The 21,983-nt window shown below is 43.1% G+C and overlaps 1 protein-coding gene across 1 annotated transcript; it reads right to left on the bottom strand.

Annotated features, from left to right (window-relative positions):
• Positions 1–892: 892 nt before the first annotated feature.
• On the bottom strand, positions 893–21,939 carry ALOX5 (arachidonate 5-lipoxygenase). Its single transcript, XM_042818877.1, has 14 exons — positions 21,779–21,939; positions 16,860–17,058; positions 15,879–15,960; positions 13,934–14,056; positions 12,171–12,277; positions 10,051–10,223; positions 9,150–9,296; positions 8,848–9,051; positions 8,539–8,625; positions 7,069–7,247; positions 5,341–5,462; positions 3,962–4,062; positions 1,860–2,030; positions 893–1,538 (listed from the first exon to the last, which is right to left on the bottom strand). The coding sequence occupies exons 1-14, from the start codon at positions 21,926–21,928 to the stop codon at positions 1,359–1,361; spliced, it is 2,025 nt and encodes a 674-aa protein (XP_042674811.1). The 5' UTR covers positions 21,929–21,939; the 3' UTR covers positions 893–1,358.
• Positions 21,940–21,983: the final 44 nt, after the last annotated feature.

Raw genomic sequence — 21,983 nt, 5'->3', positions numbered from 1 at the left:
TTATATAAGCCTTATATTCCTAACAAGTTCTCCAAAACATAGAGCATTAGAAAGTGAGTTAAGAAATAAAAGCTAGATTTTCTTATTCAGTTCTGTTTTATTAGCATAAGCAGCTTTCTCATATTTTTAAAAAACAAATAACAAAACAAACACTGCAGGCTTACACCACTAGTACAAAAAATCTGGGAAAAATGCAGAAGTGTTATTAATTAAACTACTGCTCTTAGATTTCCCAAACCTCACTTTTCCCTTTTGTTATCTCTGTGACTCCTAACCTTAAACCAAAGCCCAGATACTTGAGCCTAATCATCTCTGAGTATAACAGTCACAGCTTGGACGTCTCTAAGGTGGAACAGATTATACTTAATTGGTCAAATCCAAGGATCCTTCTTAGAAGCCATCATTTGACCTTTCTCCATAACCTTTATAGAAAGCAGCATTTTCTTCCCTCCCAGAACAAAAGAAGCTGCCCACAATGCCCAGCCTTCTCAGCAATGAAGCTGAGAATACCACTGCTAAGTGTGTACTTGTTACTGTGCCAAGCAAAACATTTGCCATGCATACCAGTGACAGAGAACTCTTCTGGCAGATGCTGAAACAAACCTTATTAGTTTTATGTAGAAAATATATAGGTACATATAGATAAAAGAATTCATTTCCTATAAACCAGATTTTCTCATTTTAGATGAGAAAAGTGACTTTGCTACAAGAAGGTGATAAAAACTCGTCTGTGTTACAAAAATGCTATGCTTTTACCTTCATCCTGACTCGGGCATTCGAAGTTGTAGTGAAAATATGTAATGTAACTTTTTAAATCAGTTTATGAACAACACACAAACTTGGAAGACTATGAATTCAAGTCATGAGCATCATCTATTAAAAATAGGAAGGATTTAAAAGACCTGTTTATTGCTCCTGATACTATTTTCATTGAATCAGATGAGCGAAATGAGGAACGTGAAGACACCCATCTTCATTCAGTACCTTTTCACTGCTATGTCCAATTCTCACACACAGCGTGGCAGTACTCAGCTTGAAAGCAGTGTAATTTCTGTGATTTCTTTGTTCTGATTGGGAAAGGGAAAGCTAACACTAATGCAGGTATTGATTCTAAGAGTAATATAAAAATCTTGGTGATATAAGCTTGTAAAAAATTTGACCTAAGGAGTCACCAGCTAAACTGTGTGCAAGATTTGTCATAGTTAAATTTGCTTTAAAAGCCAAAATAGAGTATGGGTCAGCTCTGATGGAGAGGGCGTGTTTGTTATTTTACAAATCTCTGAAAGGTCTCTAATGTGAACCATATGTAACAGGAAAACATGCACTGGGTTTATACTCTGCTGAGCTCTCCTTGTTGCTCAAACAGCAACACTGTTGGGAATGCGATTTGGGGACAGGTAGTAGTAAGGGAGCTTTTTGTTCTTGTTGCGCTCAGTGATGGCGCTGACGATCTCATCCAGATTCTTGCGGAATTTTGCCATCGCCTCTTTCACCGGCTTCTCCACAAAATGTTCATCCGGATACATGCCCAGAAACAGCTAGTTGACAAAAACACCAAGAAATCATGCTTTGAGATTAAAAAAAAGAAAAAAAGGCTGGTCTGTCTCAATGCTATGCCATCCAGCAGAACAACATCCTAAGCTTTAGGAGTGCTACTATTATGCCCAATCAACATTTAAGCTAGCACTTAAGACTAGCACTGCCAGTGAAAGATGTGTCCCACCCTCCATCCCTGGCTACTGCTCCTCATCCATGGATGCTCAAGTCAGTGCAACCACAACCACATGAGTCAGTGTGGTCCTGCCATAGCTCTCATTATCTCCCTACATCCCCCACCTCCTGCAGAAAGGTCAACTTACTTCATTGTCCTGGAACTGACTCAAGGCCCAGACAGCTCCCAGATGCCAACAAGAACGCCCTCTGTCTGGCAGACTCTCCACAATCTGCTCGATGGTGACTGTCCCCTTTTCTGTCGGAGGAGGGCAGCGCATTGTCGGTGGGGCATTGGGAATCCAGGAGCACCAGTCATACTGCGCAAGGCAAGAAAGCACAGTGAAAAGCTACAGTGGTAGGTATTCAGGAACGCTTCAAAGGAAATGATGAAATTTGGCACTGGGGAGTCTGTTTCTGTAATAGGAGTTCCTCAGAATGAAAAGATACTAACAAAACTGAAGGACAGAGAGACGTTCTTGTGAAGCACTGAAAGAGGTAAGAAAGTCCCCACTATCTTTCCCAGAAGGATCTCACAGGAGAGAGAGTGGGGTCACCTCCATAGGAGCAGTTATTCTGCTGACCACAGACCCAGATTCACTGGTCAGACAAAGAATTTAGCTATTTTAATAAACAAAGATCTCTTCAAAGTTTGAGGTCATCTTTGATAAAACCACTAAAACGGGTAAAATTTCCTTTTCTCCAATTGCTCTATTCTGCAAAACCTGCTCTAAGAACATGCCCTCAGTGCTGTGGTAAACAAGCTCGCAGTTTTTATTGCGTTTGGAGGATATGTTTGCTGTTCTCCAGTCATATTGCATCATTTTTAAATCATCAGATTTGGTGATGTTCTGTTATCGGGGTTGTGATTCCCTATGCCAGATCTCTAAGCTTGCACGTGCACTTTTTGCTGAGCATTGTCAAAGGCCTCTATGGCTCTGATACCCCAACAGGCACCCACCAGTGCAAGCCATGGCCACCTGCTAGCATTTCCTTGCCAGGCTGCTGGGTAAAGGTGGTAGGAGAGGCAGCTGATGGCAAATATGCCATGTACATGTGGCTGTGGTGAGCACCGGACTGGGAACACAGAGATATAGTGGAGGTCCTGTCCCTGGAGACATCCAAGGTCAGGCTGGATGGGGCTCTGAGCACCTTATTGAGCTGTAGGTGTCCCTGTTTATTGCAGGGGAGTTGGACTGGATGGTCTCTAAGGGTCCCTTCCAATTAAAACAATTCTAACTCAGAAACACTTCTGGGATACCTCAGTGCTACAGGATGGTGATGCCTCAGTTACCATCCTGAGTTTTGCCACCATCTGAAATGCTGCAATTACCATTAACCTTCCTTTTCAAAGTAGTTTTTCTTTATATATGTTCGCCTATCCTGCCTGATGGATACCTACTAGACACCACAGAGGATCGGGAGCCCATCCTACTGGCTTTAATACAATTTCACCTTGTAGCAGCTTATCTATGCCACCTCAGAAAGCAGAAGTACAACTCCCACAGACATGTGTAAGGCAATTTTCAACTTTGGTAAATGCTCCAGCAGGCCAGCTAGATTGCTGTACTGCTGGGACTGAACAGCTGAAACACCCAGCTGAGCCAACTCAAAGACAGACAGCGTATACAGCTACATGTGCTGCAGTCATAGAGCCGAGCTGTATATGTTCCCTAAGCCACATCTGAAGATGGGATATATGCTGCTTTGGCACAAACATACTGCCAGATTTGCACAGCTTACATCAGCAGTTCTTGGTAATCACCCGTGTACCCATTTGCAGCAAATACAAAGCAAAGCCTCTTAGCATAACTCATTGCATTTTGTTGCAGCATGAGCCACAGACTACCAGCATGTATTCAGACAGTTCAGGTGATGTCTGGGAGCCATGGGGCTGTGGTATCCAGACTGTGTACCTGATCCCCTCAGCATTTCCAAAATGGATTTTAGTAACCCGTTTAAATGCTTTAAAACAGAATTTTTCCCCATGACAAAATGAATGAAACCAAAATATACAAGGTATAACTCCCAAACCCGAGTTTCAGTACCTATCTAGTACTCAAAATTATTCCAAATATTTCCAAAATCAGTGTTTCCACAGTCCTTATGGGGATTTGCAGACGACACTGCAGTTCAGCCAGAAAGAGCAATGTAATGTCTGCTTATCTATCCAACAGCACTTCTCAGACTGTGCCCTGGTAGGTGCATCTCCCAGCCCAAAGGGATAAACAGTCTTCCCAGAAGTTCCTACCTGACCAAAATTCACAGCTGCGTGCTGGGCTGATGTGGTGAATATTATCACTGTGAGATATTCTGCTAGTTTCTCCCGTGTCTTGATCACCTTAGGAAACCCTGAATGAGGGAGAAGAAAAGAATAAGTAACCCAGCCACGAAACAACGCAGTTACCCAGTAGTCATTGGTTGAAGATGTGAATTGGAGGACCATGCAACAGTCACCGAAGAGCAGGACATTCTCCTTCTAACTCTGTTATTGGTTCTGCCATGTGCTCTAACAGCAGTTAATCAAGCTCTGTATCTTGGCTGTCCAGCCACAAAAGCAGAGTGATCCTGCCTTTACCTCATACAGATTTGTGAGGCATCATCATTGTCTGCAAAAAGCAGGTGGCGTTCCTTAGGAGAAAGGCAAAGCATAATTATACCTTTAAAATATATGGCATCTCTGTCCTCACACCTACCCTGTGGCAAGGAACCCAGAGAGTCCCTTTTTCTTTCTTCTGCAATGCAAGCAGAGAAATTTCACGCCAAAGAGCAAATGGCTGTCTGCTTGTATTTATAAATGTCTGAGGCTCAGCAATCAAGTGCGCTGTGGGAACAAGTGCGGGGAGAACTTATATGCTGAAACAATAAGTGAGGAAATGAGAACTTCTGAAACAAAAACAGCAGAATGAGGAACAGAAATAGTTGAATCAAGCAGTCTTTGAGGGGGAGTAATCAAACAGAGCTATTTAAAGAAAGAACAGAATAGTCAGGGATAGGGGAAATATTTTGTCTCCAAAGCACATTTGAGCCTGCATCTTTCCTGCCCCAACATTAATCCTGCCCTGTCCCTGTCCCATCCCAGCACGATGACAGGTCCCATGATAACTAGAGATCTGACAGCTCCTTGGGGTGAGCTGTCTCTGAGCCAGCTGCTGCCATGTCTGCACCATGAACTTGCTGCAGATGCAAATTCAACCTGGCAGGGGCAAGAAGACATGGTAGCTCTGGTCAGGTACCAAGCCCAAAGAGGAGAGGATACACACCCATTCCAGCACCCTCCTGTCCTCAGCGCACTGTGCTCATCTTGTAAAGGATCTCAGCATGCTCATGGTCAGAGCAGTGCTACCACGGCAGGAGTGGAGGCCAGCTGTCCCCCACTTGTGCCCTTCCTATTCTTTACAGACCCAGGTCGTCCTACTTGCTCTGCCTCAGCCCTTGTGGTGGCAGCACTGCAGAAAGGTGACGCTGCAGGCTGGGCAGGTTTTCAGCCCATAGGGGCAGTCCATAAAACTGAGTCTGTGGGCCAAGAAGGGAGGGGGTCACCAACAGTTCAAGATGTACAGTGCACACAGCCTTGTCATCACTAGAGATCTGGGAAGCTGCAGATCTGGCCAGGCCATCGTACCTTACCTGAGGCCTTCACGCCCCTCATCCCATACATGTAAATGTCTTTGACAAAGGCCTGGAGTTCCACATCCTCACACACCACCTCATCGCTCTCGTAGTAGATTTGAATCACATCCTCTGCAAAACTGCAGACAGAGGAACAAATGAAAAAAAAAAAAAAAACAACAACAAAAAAGCAGAAAGAAATCCTACTGAAGACCTTATGCTGAGCTTACAGAGAGGATACACCTTGCGAGGAAGAGTGGGGCCAAGAGCAGAGCTCAACACCCTCCATCAAGTGCTGGGAATCCAATTATTTCTAACTGCAGTATCACTGCTCCACCATCAGAAGTATGTTGGACCGCAGTCATAGAAACATAGAATATCCCAAGTTGGAAGGGAGCTAAAAGGATAGGCTGGGGATAGAAGTCATTTCATCAAGGAGCAGATACTGACACCCCTTCAGAGAAAAGTAGGCTGTGGTTACACGCATGTGAGTGGGCTCAGGTGTGAGAACAGCCAGTGCTCAGAAGGTCACTGCTCACACTATTTATAAACTAGGTACTTACAGTGAATCTCTCAGCCAAGTCTGAGGCTGTGTAATATCCTCCTCCAGCTAACACTGACAAAGAGCTAAACTAAATTGAGTTTACTATCTGGTATTTGAAAAGATACCCTATCTCAATTAGCACAAGAAAGAATAGGAAAGAAAACAAGGGCAGGAACAAGCACACGGGCAGGGAAACTATATCAAGAAACCACAGAAAAGTAAAAATTTCCTTTTCTCTCAAATGGGCACTAACAATTGTAGGAAATATGGAAAGATATTCCCTGTGCTGAAATCACAGGAGGCAAAGATATAAACAACATTCTAAACATTAGTCTTGTGTTATAAACACCCAAGAGTGAAGAGCTTCACTCTTGCAAGACCTCTCCAGGCACAAACTTGCTGCCCTTCTTCAAAATCTGGCCCTTGCAATTTTAAGGCACTTGAAGAAAGGTTTGGTTCAAATCAGTTAGTACTTCAGTTTCCTGGGCTTCAAAACACAGCTCTCTCATGTGAACCACATTTAACATTTCTGCTTCCATAAGAAACCCAATGAGCTCACATGGGTTGCTCAGGCTGCTGCATTCTTTCTCAGTTTGTGCATAGCTTAAAAAGCTAATTAAATTCCCTTTGCAGGGCTAAATTCATAGAATAGTTTGAGTTGAAAGGGCCCATTAAAGGTCTGGACCAACTCCCCTGCATTGAACATTGAGGGAATTGAGGGACAATTACAGTGAAATCCTACAGATGAATACAAACTTATACAGGGGCTTCTGAAATGTAGAATGCAAGAATATAGGCCTGTAAAGGGCAGGAATCAAACATCTCTGACTAGGAAACTGAGCAGGAGCTGAGAGTTAGTAACTGTTCTTCAAGATGGGTTCACAACACTTTCCTTCACCCATGTGATGGCATTCATTCCCTGTGCTAGGACAGGATCATTTCAATCTATAACACTTGAGGAAATTATTTCTTTTAAATGGTAGCCCCCATTGAACCACTGGCTCTCAAAATGATCTGCTCTATCTATCTAATGGTAATTTGACTATAGTCTACCCCAAATCTTTCTTACTGTAATTTTAGCCTTCAATTTCTTGAAGTCCCAAGCTGTATTCACAAGAATGTGATGTAGAGCAGAGACAAAATGAAGAGGTATCTCTGGGACAAAGACTTTATTGCCCCTTTCCAGGACTACAGCCTTTTACCTCTTTATTGCCTCCCAAACTCTAATGCCATCATCTCGGTAATAGTAGTAGGGGATATCCTCTTTGCTGTCCATCCCCTTAGCTTTGATATCTTCAGGGAAGCAGAGTGAGCTGTAAGTCAGATCTTTCATTGCTTTCTGAACCATTTGCACGTGTCCTCCTCCACCTGTGGCATTTGCCTGCAGGAACAACAGCAAGATATGAGCAGTGGGAGATAAATTAGGCTCACTTTGTGCCAAGGCTGGTTGTCCAAATTTCCAGGAGATGTGTTATTACAAGTAGAAGTGCATCTCCACACAAATACATACCGAACTGCAGAGGTCTACTGCAGTTCTGCATTTTGACCTCACAGTTTTCACATCTTTTCCACAAACCACATATAACAGATAACAGATCCATTTTCTCCACAGGCACATCTAATGTATCACCTTAAAATAATATAATGAAACAGTAATAAAGTATAGAATTACTGAACCCAGAGCACTTTCTGCCAGCTCCATGCTCCAGAATGAGTGCATGTGTGAAGGAAGGCAGCCAGAAGTGTGTCAGACCAGAGCTTTTGCTAAACACCAAGTGCTGCTGCAGAGTGGTTTAGGATTAATGGCAGGTGGCGGTTAGGATTGGAGGCTACTCTTAGGCACCCTGAGATGTAAGCCAGGACAACAATCCTGCTGGGTGTTTGAGTGGGAAAACACAGCATGTTCACAACAAACAACACTGCAAAATCCTTCATATAATCACTGCTCAGAAGCTCCCAAATTTTTCTTTGTGGTGTTAGCAGTGTAGCAGTATGCAGCTTACACTTACTCTCTTCTGTCTGGCTGTACATTTATACTGAAACCAACAATTCTCGAACTTCATGATCCTCATTAGCAGGTCTTAGCAGCACACTCAACCCACATGCATGGGGTACAGATGCTGTCCTTCCACTCAGTTGATGTCAGGAGTGTCTGCCAAGCCTCCACAGTTAGCAGAGGAGGACAGAAGACAAGGAAAGAATCTGCAATTAACTTCTTTTTCTATGTAGGCAGAAAAACTTTGGAGCACGGAAGTTTTTTGTTTTTTTTTTTCCCTGGTGCCAGAGGTATGTCAGGAACTTGTCCTGGTTGCAGCTAGCACATTTCCACAGAGAGGGCTGCTTGCCAACCTGTTGCGGTTCTTAGATGTGGCATGCTGTTTCTGGGGTAGCAAGGAGATGAAGAGCTGTTATCACAGTAAACACTATTACAGTTGGGTTTAGATGTTTGTATATCATACAGTTCTGAACTGGTTACTTAGAGGTGAAAGATACCATCTTCAGCATGACAGGAAGTGAATTAACTGAAGGCATCATTTCTGTGTCTCAGGCAATGCTGTTTATGTTTGTGCTTTAGCAGAAAGTCAAGAAATAACACAGTATGTGATGGATAAAGAATTAAAACACATAGGGACCCATGAAAAATAACAAGATTTGCAAAGGGAATTACTTACCTTGTCAAAAAGGCCACATTCACAGATGAGCTGTTCTCGAGCTTTGGTGTTGATGGCTATTGTGAATCGCATGTGTGGCACCAACAGCTGTGAAATATGACAAACAATGGTAGAGGACAAATTCTTTGATTAAATTCAACTGTGTGTAGAGTTTGAAGTCCTCGATGAGAGCAGCTAGCTCTACACTGCCTTGCCAGGCACCTGGTCAAACCATCCCAATTGAGCTACCACCAGGATGTACTTTTGATTTGTCAAGCCAAAAAGAAAACCTTACTGACTCTCCCAGAACCTCTTCACAGAAAGACCAACCTTGAAGAGGGGATGTACAGCAGGCAGCTGCCGGAACATGGCAATGCTGAACACCTCTGAGACAAGGTGTGTCCGTAAGAGATGGGTCACTGTCTGGTGGATGTGGAAATCAGATGAGCGAACCCAAATTTTGGCCAGCAGCCAGTCATAGGTGGCATCTGAAGGAAGGAAAATGGGATTTTCTGGCCCAGGCTTTTGACCAAGCTGAAAGAGATGAAAACAGTACAATCCCCAAGTTCATGTGCGTTTATGATGAGACAATAAGCAATGTGACCCTTTATACACTCTGACAGCAAGCTCACCTGGATTGCAATGGGTACTATTTTATTCTCCAGATTCTTGTACAGCAAACAGATGGGTGCAGCCAAGTACTGTATTGTACATGGGTCTGTCTTATTGGCATCCACGCCATCCAGCAGTTCATAGTCCACAATGAAAATGTTTCCTTGCTGGTAAAAAAAGTGAAAAGGATTTGGTGTGTTTTAACAGAAAGAGGGAGAAATGAAAGAACACAGCAAACTGTTCCTGGTGAGAAGGACAGAAAAAGGACAGGGCAGCAGCTGAAAGGTAGATGAGAGAGGAAGAAGACAGCACTGAGAGAGGTTAAGAAAGAAAAGCAGAAAGGCACAAACAGTGAGGCTCAGAACTAAGGCTGGGGAGTCTGGGCCAGGGGCTGGTTCATGCCCTGCAGTTACAGGTAGCTGCTAGCCCACCTTTGCTCATGGAGGCTCAGGAGTGATGTTTGCTATTGGGACAGCAAGCACCTCTACACAAGCTACCTGACTTGTGTCTGCTGACCCTGACAGCAAACCTCTCAGCAGAGAGCGACTATGTATTTGGCATTCATGCAGTGACACTGAGGTGCAAACAAGTTTCACACTATTCCACACCCTATGCTCATTGTACAGACAAAAGGAATGTACCATCCTCCTAGTCCTTCTTCAGCATTTTAATTCAGCTTTGTGGGTGACCCTCCTGGGAAAGGGTAGGATGCTTCGCACTTCTGACACTCCCTATCCTTTGAGAAGAAAGCACTGTGAAGGACCCTTCACCTCCTGGTGGCATCCTTTTAACTGGACCTGGAAAACAGCCTGGCCTGCAGCTGGAGTGTGGAGATGTGGCTGAAATGTAGCTAGAACAGGGAGTGGAGGTCAGAGAACACAAGGAAGAGCAGATGGAGTCCAACCTCACCCCAAGCCCTACCTTCACTTCTTCCTCCAGGGTCAAGTTCCTTTCCAGGCTGCATTCTACCATATCCATGGTCACTGGCAATTTCTTGGGAATCTCTGTGCATCGCCGTATCAGCACAGGATTGCAGCCATTCAGGAACTGGTAGCCAAACATAAAATCTTCTTTCCAGTGCTGCATCACATATTCTAAAGGAAAACAAGTCAGCAGCATCAATATCACTGTATTTCAGATTCCTTTATTTATCCCCCACTCCTTTTGTTACACTGCACTGAAACATTCAACTTCTATGAAAAATATGCTCTCCATCTGCAGACCACCTCCTTACGTCTTCCATGATATTCTTCAATCTTAGTATCCAAGTTCTTGGGGTTTGTTATACAGACCAATAAGCCCCAAAACAATGGCACAGGCAGGGAAAGGGAAATACCCAAGGGGGAAGGGAAAAAACAGCAGTGACTGAAGCTGGGTGAGAGGTACCTGGGGAACGATGTTGACTTTAGGCTTCTCACTAACATTGCTCATTGGCTGGGTTGGTTTTTTTTTGTTTTTTTTTTTTCCCCTGCTTATTTTTCAATTGTTAATAGAAAGCAGATTAATAACTCGTCTGAATAAAACAATAGTGTTGGAGACTCCATCTCCTTATTACATCTTTAGTAGTACTGTGTGCTTTCCACACTGCAGTTCTCTGCTTCTTAATGTCATTATGGTCACTTCAAACTACAAGCTGAGAGTCAGAAAACACATGATTAAAAACAAAATCCCACTGATGCTGACAGGGAAGCTGCATGACTGAAAAACGTGAACTTGCTTCTGCCAAGTCTTGCCAATAATCAGATTGAGAGGTGCACTCACAGCTGAAATCCATTCTTATAGTTTAAAACTCACAGAATTGGAGCTTTCCTCATGGGTATGGAAATATTATCAATGAAATTAAATGTAGATTATATCTAATCCTTGTACTTTAGGAAGAAATCTTACTAAACTTAACAAATTGATGTAATTAGTTTTTAATAGCTCCAGCCTCCTTATGTGCTTTACTTTACACTTGAAATCATAGAAGTGCCTCCTATTTCTGTTAATTGGTCCTTTAGTCAGCCTGAAGAGGGGAGAAACTTCAGAACAGGAAGGAAAAGCATGTTCCTTTGCAGAGCCAGAATGAGTAAATCTACACATGCTTTAGGAGCTACATGCTAACTGAATAATAGCATCTGTGTATCTATTATATCCATTACTACAGTAAAATAATATCAAATAGTACAACTGCAAGCTGTAGTAGAAGGCTAGGTCTGGCTCACAAATCAAAGGCTTCCCAGCCCCACTTTACAGAAATGACTCCATCACCCCATCTCCATCTGCAACTCTTTTACCTGGCTTTCCAATAACTACTAAGATTTCACACACAAAAAAAATTAAGGAAATAAGAATTTTGTCTTTGTCTTTTAATACTACGTGAGTGGAATTTTTATCAGTACAAAGGATTTTCCAGATACTTATATTTGAAAGCAAAAAAGTAAACACAGACTCTTACAGATATATATCTATTCCTGGTAAGATGTGAGCACTGAATGGTAAACATGTCACCATGTTTACTATAGTGTGCATAATAAATTCCAACATGTTTTTGGAAAGAGATGACATTTGGGATAGATGCTGCGAGCCCTTTTAAGCACTAACTTGCACTCATTCCCAGCAGGAATTACAGTTCCTCTGGTTCTGGTCAGATGGACTATTTTGTGCACCAGGACCATGTGAAGAAGTTACAGCTCCCAGCTCATTCTCTGCCCTTTGCAACATGCCCCCAGACTTACTGGCTTGACAGCTTGCAAGTTTTGTCAAAATGACTCATTGGAACAACTTGTGAAATCAAAAAGATCCAAGCCATGGGCAGACAGTTGGAAGTGGAGGGTCTTTAAGGTCCCTTCCAATCCAAGCCATTCTATGTTTCTATCATAACTTTGCTTGGTAGTCTTGTGGGTTGTTGTACGATCAGCAATCTAAGATTACTTGCTGTTTATGGTAAATGATGTTCAAGCAGAAGTGTAGGTCAGCCTCTTCCTTCCTAACCAGATATATTCAAGACAGAAAATCAATCATTTGATGATGAAAATGTGAGAAAATGCTGACAAACTCACCAGAGATTGTGTTACTGATTCTCACAAAGATCTTCTCAAAATCTGCAAAATCACTCCAGGAAGACTGGAACATGTGCATAAAACGGTTGATATAGAGATTCTCCATCCTAAAAACAAAGCCTTACACTGTTACATAAATGGTAGCTTTGTTGTTATTAAATAGAAAATATTTATTTTGATTACATGTCAGTGGACTTAGAATCAGGTTTTCTTTCCACTAGCATCTTCAAATGTGCAAAGAAGAAGACATGCACTGCACGAAGATGGGGAGAACAGTTAAGAGAGCAAAGAAATACCACAGTGTTGCAGCAAATCCTCCTGGGGGAGGGGAACGGGGAGAATTCTATGCAGATGTAGATGAAGATGCAGTTGTAAATTATAAACTAAGACTGAGAAACCTTAAAATGAACTGGATTGGAAGTGGTCAAAGAGGACAAGAAGCCCGCAAAGACAGCAAGTGGCATTGTGAAAGAGGATTCCCATCAGCATAACCAGAAAATCAGACAAGGGACATGTAAAAAGGCTGCTTCTGCTGCTACAGATACCAGTCAAAATAAGAAGAGGTGCCTGGAGGCACGTTAGGAAGCATCTTGTGCAATTATCTAGCCAGGGCCTGGAAGCAACCTCTTTGGAGATCTCATCACCCCTGACAGGAGCACAGAAGGAGCTCTGAATGGCCTTTCCTGAATATCAGGAGATGGAAGGAGTATTGGGCAGGACTTCCTGGACAGACGGTAAGTATCTAAATATCAGATGAACTTCTAAAAGAAGCATGACCACATAGATTTTCAGCCATGTCAGGTCACTAAATGGACTCAGATAAGAAAGTATTCACTGTTATTAGGAATGGCTGTAAAACCTGCTAGTTCTCTTATCAACCTATGTTTGACGATATAATCCCCATCTGATCACTGAAACACTGAGAGGTGTATCATTCCAAAATACGGAGGGACCAGCATGTTATCAGAGTCACAGATGTAGGAATTGTGGATGATCTCAATGCAGCCTTGCCTCACCTTGCCTTTTTTCCCACCATTTGATAAAATATGACATGGCTCAGGCTTGTGAGACAGCTCAGAAGCAGACTCACAGTGCAGAGATTTCCTGTTCTCCCATTAACTTTGTACTATCCTGCTGGGCAGGATTTTTCAGGCTCACCAATGGCCAGGACTGTTTTTTCAGTGACATGCCAAGTTCAGGTGTGACAGTGACTTTGATGCCTGGAGCGGATTACTCTCAGATGTGGTTAAGTGATGAATTTAGCCTACATCTGATGGGAATAGCTTTTCTTCAGCAGAGTCTCAAAGGTGCATTGACACCACCTTTTGGTACCTGATTGAAAGGCCTAATTTTCTCAAATAACCAGAGGAGAGAAGCATCTTCAGGGGGCATCACTGAGCAAAGCCAGATGCCTAAGGCAGTAGGTGTCAATAACTCCTCTGCATGCTTTTCAGAAGTCTTTCCTCATTCTGCCTACAGCCAAACAGTGTCTAATGAGAATGCAGAGGAGCAGCAAGTTCCAAGAGTAAAGAGCTCAAAACATCAATTAAAACAAAAAAAAAGATGTTTTTTTCCTGTTTTTTTTTTTTTTTTTTTTTTTTTTTTCCTGCTTTGTTTAACCACAGGTAATGTGGTTAAATGGCACAGGCAGATGGGAGAAAAGAATCCAATTCTGAGATTCAGTGAAACCTACAACATGGTCACATCCTTACTCTGCACAAAAAAAGTTTTTGCAAAATGCCTGAAGCACCACAAACACTCACGCTTTGGAGTAGTTCAGAATGAAGTCGATTCCTTTCTCGTTGTCAAACTGGATGTCACGGGGCAGCTCACTGTGACAATGGGCATCAATGCTCAATGGAAAGCCAGGATGCCACTCCTTCCAGCTGAGAAAAGAGAAGTTGGATTAACCATATCAGTTCACCAGCACAAGAGCTCCATCATTCTATTACCTATGCTGCTGCTGTGACTCAGCCATAAAGAAAACTTGCATCACTTGGGACCCACAGGACTCACTTGGGACAAAAATACTGACTTATACTACAATAACACCTACCAGTAAACTATAGAAACATGAAGAAGAACTGAAGGCATCTACTTGACCAACTACCATCACAAAACTTGACGTATCTTAATACCTGCGATATTTCCAAATGCCTGTCACAATCGGTTAGAATTGGCAGTAACTACAAATTCACTGGGAAGTGAAATGGGCAGAAAGACAGCTGTACAATGCACACTGTTTGGTCACATCAACCTCATTCTCGAGGCTACAGTTTTGCAGAACTAAAACACAGCCATAACTGGGTGAAAAAAACAGCCTGAGATTTGGAGTAAGCAGCAATGTGATATCATTTCGTTCATCATATTTGTGCAACGGACAGAGAGAGGAACACAGGTTTTGTAAGTGACTTGCACCCTTTCACGAGTTCTGCTGTACAAAGGCATGCTCAGAAAGCCACCACCCTAAGGTAAGAATGCTCTACCCAATTGGCACTGCAGAAGTCACTGGGCAGGAAAACCATCTGTCTCACATTTGCAAAAAATACTGTGAAATTACTAGCAGCTCGAAATGTCAGGCATGTGTCTCATTTCCTCCAAAAGGCAATGCTACCAGAGGTGCACGCAGCCTGGGCTCAGCTCCTGAGCCTGCCTCCTGATGGCCATGGTACTAGACCTCTGCTGTGTATGATCTCCTACTGTACCATGTTTTTACCTCAAAAGGAAAGAAGACGATTTGTAATGGGGAATATTTCAGCAGTGTTTCCAAATTGTCTGCAGCACACAGACTGCATTGTGCACTATCAGTTAAACATCTGAATTGCAAATTGCTATTTTCCTGGAATTACCAATGGTTTTGCCTTCCTTTTTGCATGTGTAAACAAGATTTTGTGCCACCTATCTTTTTTATCTAGATTTTCCTCTGCTGCTTCCCATTATTTGTGATCAAGATCCTTTCTTAGTCAAATCATATCAACAATACATATGCCAAACCTCAATCTGTCAGTTCTGAATGAAACCTCTGTTATTTTCATGCTCTTTCTCCTGATAAGAAGAGGGAAATAAGATAAACTTTCCTTCTTTTAACAGGAAGTATGTTCCTATAAAAAGGAAACGTATGACATCTTCAGGAATTACCCACTGATAAAAGATTTTCCTGTTGTGACCTTCTCTTATTTAGAAAAAAGCTTATAACTCTATAGAGATAGATAACACCACTGTGTTTTGATGGTACATTCCAGTCTGCTCAGCAAGGTCAGATCTTCCACTGCACCCTGGTTCAAAAAGTGACTAAAACTCACTAGAGCAGCCACAAAGCTCCAGATCAGATGATGTGTTGATATCACTCTCCAAAACTGGAGTCCTGCTTGTAAAAGACAAGAAAATCTATTTTTATCTTTTCTTGAAAGTACAGCTGTAGACCAGAGGGCTCATATGGAGACTGTACCACTGAATTTCACCTTACATCTTCTAGACAGACTTATCTGGGATTCAAGTATCTTGTAATGCAGCCACGTGCAGCAGGATGACCATCATTTACAATGAATCCCATCTAAGTAAAAAAGCACATATAGCCAACATGCAAACTTTCAGTTGTTTTACCAGCAGTTGAGTATTTAGAGCAATATGGTTATCTGAACATGCTCTGCCAACCCTTGACCCGAGGATAACAGGCCCTGGGCTTTTGGGGAGCTGTGAGGGACTCACCGGTACATTTTCTGACGATCCTCAAGCTCTTTGCGTCTGTGCTGCTTGAGTATCTGGGTCTTGTCATCCCGGGGGAGCTTTGCTATGTATGGGAGAAAGAAAGAAACAGGGTTATCAGGTTCCTTTATCATCACCCAGGTCTTGAGAAGGAAACCGGTGTTTCAAAGCCTTCCAACTTCTGTCCTAAACCTTTACAAAATTTCTGTGGGAAAAGCTCACACAATCCAGTTTAGTACCTTCAGCTCCTAATGTGGTGCCTAAATTGGTTAAGCTAAGAGCAACTATCTCATCTCTACAGAAAACCTGAGTTCCTAAGGAAGATACTTGGTTTAGATAGCCTCAGTAGGGTCATGGGACTTAATTTCATATTTCAGCATCTAGAAGAATTTTCATCAATCAAAGAAATAATAATATTGCCTTGGACAATGTTGTAAGTTAAACTACAACACTAGGAAATTTCTCCCATCCTCTTTCTTTGAGCTGTACTCTCCCCTGCCAGCCTGAGGCAATAAAAACATTTTCCTGCCATGAGAACAGAAAGAAAACCCAGTGAGGCTTCAATTCCAGACAACTTGCATTTCTGACCATTGTACACACCATACTGCTAAATAACAGAGACTTCCTTAGTGATGAAGAGAAAGCACAAGGTACATGACTTGCTTTACATAGGCAAATGGAAAGGCAGATAAAGCCAGCAGGAGTTTTATGGGAATAGCTATTTTGGGTTGGAAATACTGGAGGTAATACAACCAATAATATATACATACATATATATATATATATGTATATATATATACTGCTAACAGTTTCCAGCTGGCTGTGTTTACGGTACCAACAGGGTTTCACTTGCTTTTTTCCTTTATCTGACCATATTCTGAATGCCGTGCAAAGGTCATGGAAGTCTGGGATGTATACAGGGAAAGGGGAAGGAAAGGTGGGAGAATTCTGGCTGCTGCACAGGATGTTTCTCATGGTGCTCACCTCTTCCATCTCGAAGGACAACTTCTTTCTCATCTGTAATCCAACGGTAACATGGGAATTCCAGATGATCGCCCAGTGGTGTTTTGACAGTGACGTGCTTAAGGTACCAGTCATCTTGGTACCAATATTTTCGTTTCTCAATTTTAATTAGCTGAATTTCTCCAAGGTCTTCTTCCACCGTCACGTCATAGGAGTCAACCTACAGAGCAGAAATAGTCAGTGATACACTGCACATGTGGAAAGCAAAGCCAGGACTGTACAAGCACACCTGGCCTTCCTTGTGGCCAGTACGGCATGGCAGCAACAGTACTTTCCTGGTTCCAGTGAGGGAGAAGGACAAGGACAAGGGGAAGGATAAGGTCATAAGTGGATTATATGTTTGCAGTAGAAATGAAAGGTGAATGAAATAAATAAGACCATGTAAAGCACACCAAAAGTGGGGAAACATTTTGCACCTAATCCAAAGATAGTAACACCCCTTGAAATGTTTGCAAGTCTGAGAAAAATCTGCAGACCATGATAGCTTTTGCTACTGCAATAGGCCATAAAGAGGTGTTGATTCAGCAAACCTATTCACACTGCTGCACCAGAAGGATAATCACAGGTTAACGCACTGGATGGTGAACTCTTGACTCAATGACGGATATGTCAGCCCCCTCACAAGGCTGGGGTTAACCTTTGTGCCACCTGTGTGATCTCCTGCTGCATGCAGGAACAGCACTGAGCACACTGCAGTTTTGGTGGTAATTGCACTACTAGGTAATATCAGAACAGAAAGAAATGAATAATCATTTTGCACAGGGCCAGTAAGGCTATGTGTAGTGCTAAGCAACTCAGGAGAATGGAAACTGATTCTCAATTTCCAACAATGTGAACAGTTCAGGGCAAAGGAGAGCAGTCAAGCGCTCATTGTAAAAGCTGAACTGCCACAGAAATCCTGAGAGCAGCAGCCACAGCCTGCCTGCTCAGATGACCCTGCTCAGCATAAGGTGTTTACAAGAAGAGACTGTATTCTCTTGTGGTTTTTCTCAGCACAAACAACCTTAGAAATACTAACTAGCTGCTGATACTCAAAGGGTGAGATTCACTTCCACTATATGCTGTATATATCCACTACATGCTTCAGTGTCTGCGGGACCCTTTCTACAAGCTATGCATGAATTACTAGCTGTGATGATCATTTTAGGATGAAAGCATCTGTATGTCCACCAAAGTTTGAGATGACAGACCTCAGTTCTCTCATACTCCACCACCTGAAACTACCACCTTTCATGGCTCATCTAATTGACTCATACAAGTGAGAGAAAAAAGAAAAAAGAAACAAAGAAAAGCTTTGAAATCCATGCTACAGATAACAAAACCTGGCCTTTGCCCATCTTTCCCCATGATGTTCGTCAATCAACTTAGAAACTGTTCAGGCTATGATTGATAAACTGCATCTCCGATGAGGCTGCTTCATATCAACAAAGACAAAGGGATTTCTTCTAATGTTCACCCTAACTTCACTTAAAGTCAAATATTTAAAATCAATCTTGGCGTCACTTACTTTGATTCAGAGACTTAACAGACTAATCTCAGTCAGAGCCATATTCTTTCCTACACACTTTCCTACTAAAACCAAAGCCATTGAACATTTTCCATCAAATAGGAGACTCATCCAGTCTTAAAACAGAATTTGCAATCTTGATGTCAGCAGCATACCTATCCATACAAGGTGGTAGCACATGAAGGAACTGTGCTGCACCAAACAGCATGGCTGTTCTTGGCAAGACTGGCATGACAGCATCTGCCTGACAGGCAGGAGCTGGGAGATGAAAATCGCATAGTTGAGATTTCAACTGACATATTAAAATGGTGTCTCTGACTTTTCCTTGCATATCCAAGCAGAACAGAAGTAGTTCTTTCGGTAGAGCCATTATATACACTCATTTTGAGAGTTTATGCTGCTGAATTTTCAGCCCCCACCCCCTTCACTCACACTGTCCCAGAACAGCTAGAAGGATGATGTACACACGTAAATTCATTCCCTTGGTGTTTTAAAAGTTTGAATCAGCTCTGGAGACTGAAAAAACACTGACTGGCTTTTCAGAGAGCTCACCACAGTAGTGCTGTGAGCCTCCACTGTGGTAGACAGTGACTGTAGGACGTAATCTGTGAACTTGCCCAACATGCCTGACTATATTTTAATATTTCTCTTCTTCAAATGTTCAGCTAGCTTCCATTAAAAATAAAAATCCTCATTTACACATAACTACTTATATTGTTTCTGTAATTTACAAAACCTTACTTTACACAAACTTACATAAATATATCTAGGATTTGATGCAATGAAGGTGCAGTAAAGGTGTGGCAAGCTGTGCAGACGGTGCAAGGTTCAAAGAAGCAGGTTATTTTTTTGTTGTTTCTCAATGGTTTTGTTTCATTTGTGTTATGAGGTACCCTGTTAAACTACATTGCACCACAGTGTCTGCGCAGTAAACCATAGGAGCTGGGAGTTTTTAAACAATTGGCTTCAGGGAGAGAGAACAGGGTGAATGAAGGCCGTAAGACTGTCCAAAGTCCCTTAGCATCCCGTCTGAGCGATTTACCCTTCTGCAAAATTGCAAGCTCTTTCTGGCAGAGAAGCACCTCTTGCTGACAAGCCTGGTGCTGCAAAAGAAGCAGCAAACCAGCACACTGCACACACAAAGCCCAAAGCCACACACAACTGTTTTCCTTCTGGAAATACTGCTGAGTGCGTTTCAGCAAAAAGCAGATGGAAGGGTAACAGGAAGCAGACAGAGAACTGGGGGACACCACGCACTCACATTGAAATTGCTTTGCACCAACAGGAACTTACTCAAAAGATAGTGAGTGAAGAAAAGCAGCTCCAGCTTTCTAAACTGCCCATGTCCAGTGCTTGGAGTAAGTCAGACTGAAACTAAAAGTACACTGCCATTATGAAAGCTCCTTCTGGTTTTCCCTCATCCCTTCCCTTCTATCAACATTTGGCACGCAGATCTGCTCAGAGCTGGTTGGAGACCTCATCCAGCATATCTATAAAAACTCACTGTTTGCATTAATTCAGATGAAGCCATTCTCAGGATAATGGCACCACTGAGACTGGCCCACCGTTTAGTAAAGAAACTGGAAAGTGATAAAGCTTTACAAGATAGTACTCTGGAATTCTGGTTATCAGTGAAAAAAATGCTTTATTATTATTGTTATTTTTCAAATGTGATCACACAGTAATTATTGGAAGAAAAAGAAAATTGTAGGGATGTTACCGAAATGGCAGAGGCAGAACTGGCTTCAACTGTCACATTTTACAAAGCAACCAACCTGAAAGTCTTACAGTGTGCTTCAGTATTGTTTGCTGGTTTACTTTTTGTTCCATATCACTACTTTTCTTCTCTTTCCTTCTTTGCAAGGTGTATCAGTGAGACTCATGGTGTTCTGGGCACAGTGTTACCTGAACAGGTGCTTGGAGGAATGCACGGCAGTGCCCAAAGAAACACTGCCTGCAGCAGCACAATGCACATCAAGCATCCTGTGAAGCAGCCATCTTACAGAACACAATACGGGAGGACTGATATGGAAATAATTTGGATAGTAGATAAAGTCAAGAATTAGTCACCTTTTAGTGGACTTTTGCACCTGGAAAGAAGTTTGGCAAAAAAGAGAAAAAAGAGACTGTCCCTGTCTCAACTTGCTTACCTAACAATACATTTTGTATGGAATGTTGGGCAAGCTATTCATACAGGTAAAGACTTTCAAATCCACCTAGAAGCTGCATTCCTAAGGAGTATGTGCTTCCAGGTGCACATACTGCCTGCTGCAGGGCTGCTGTGCTACACGAAGCTTGACTCCTCCCACTTTCACCCAGAAGAGCCCAGCACTCCTGGACCCCCATTTGCAGCCTGATGATGGGAGAAGGGTGCCCAGGCACTGGAAATCTGGAGCCAAGCAGGGCCCAGTCCTCTTAGGAGCACAGCCTCAACCTGAGCATGCAGAACACTCTGAGGTTTTCTTCCATCACTCTCACTAATGTTGTTAGGCTTTGTTTATATTCTCCAGATAAAATAAGAAGAGGGGGGCTGGAGCTTGATGATCTTTAAGGTCCCTTCCAACTTAAGCTATTCTGTGATTCTACAAAGAAGGAGTGGATGCCCACTGGGGAGATCAAGGGTAACAAGATCTCTGCAATGAATGCTTACTCATGAAAGAAAGTAATTTCAACAGCAGCAACAGGGAGGAACCCACACCTCTGAAATTTCTTTTCCTGGGATGTTTATCCACACATATTTGGGGGCCATATCTGCACACATCATCAACACTAACTTAAAATGCTGTCATCTGCAAGTCATACCTGAGGTGCCCAAACAAGGAAGGATGGATAGCTGGCGCAGGCTGTGCACCCCATGGGTAAAAATGTACCTACAGGCAAGGCAGCACTGTGATGGTGGGGCCAAATTTGTATGCACAGTGGTGGGGCTCATCTCCAAAGCGAGTTCAATCATAGTATCATAGAATCAGTTAAGGGCACTTATAAAAAACTTTTCAAGTCTCTTAAATCTCCTTAGATCTCCTGGGAGCTGTGAGTAGGCTACAAATAAAGTACACGTTAAAAAAAATATATAATCAAGAGTCCATTATTTTGAAGTCGGACAATAAACAAATGAGATCCATACTGAAGGGATGGTCGGCGTATAGGAGATGGCAGCTGGGCACAGCTCAGTGCACGCGACAGGGTGAGCCCGAGCAGCCCCTCTGACAGCCCAGCGCCAGCCCAGCCCTGTGCCTGGTACTGTTTTGCAGCTACCATTTAAAGTTGCGATAGAGAGCTCCGAGCCCCGGCTCGCCTGCCCCGATGCCCACCCCCAGCCCGGCAGCAGCGGGACGGGCACTGCCGGCTGAGCCGGGGCTGTGCGGGCACTCACCGCGCCGCGCTCGAAGTCGTTGTAGAAGGGTTTGTCCAGGAGGTGCCTCTCGCTGCAGCCCGCAGTGCCCTCCAGGCTCAGGTACACATAGTCGTCGGTGCCCGCGAACCACTGGCTGCCCGTAGCCACGGTGACGGTGTAGGACGGCATGGTCCCACCGGCACGGCACGGCACGGCACGGCACGGCACGGCACGGCACGGCACG

The sequence above is a fragment of the Centrocercus urophasianus genome, unplaced genomic scaffold (assembly GCF_019232065.1).
Source record: "Centrocercus urophasianus isolate 14NV4802_14NV808 unplaced genomic scaffold, USGS_Curo_1.0 seq_17, whole genome shotgun sequence".
Classification (NCBI taxonomy): Eukaryota; Metazoa; Chordata; class Aves; order Galliformes; family Phasianidae; genus Centrocercus; species Centrocercus urophasianus.
The sequence above is the reverse complement of the archived record's forward strand: the minus strand, read 5'-3'. Positions and strand labels throughout refer to the sequence as shown.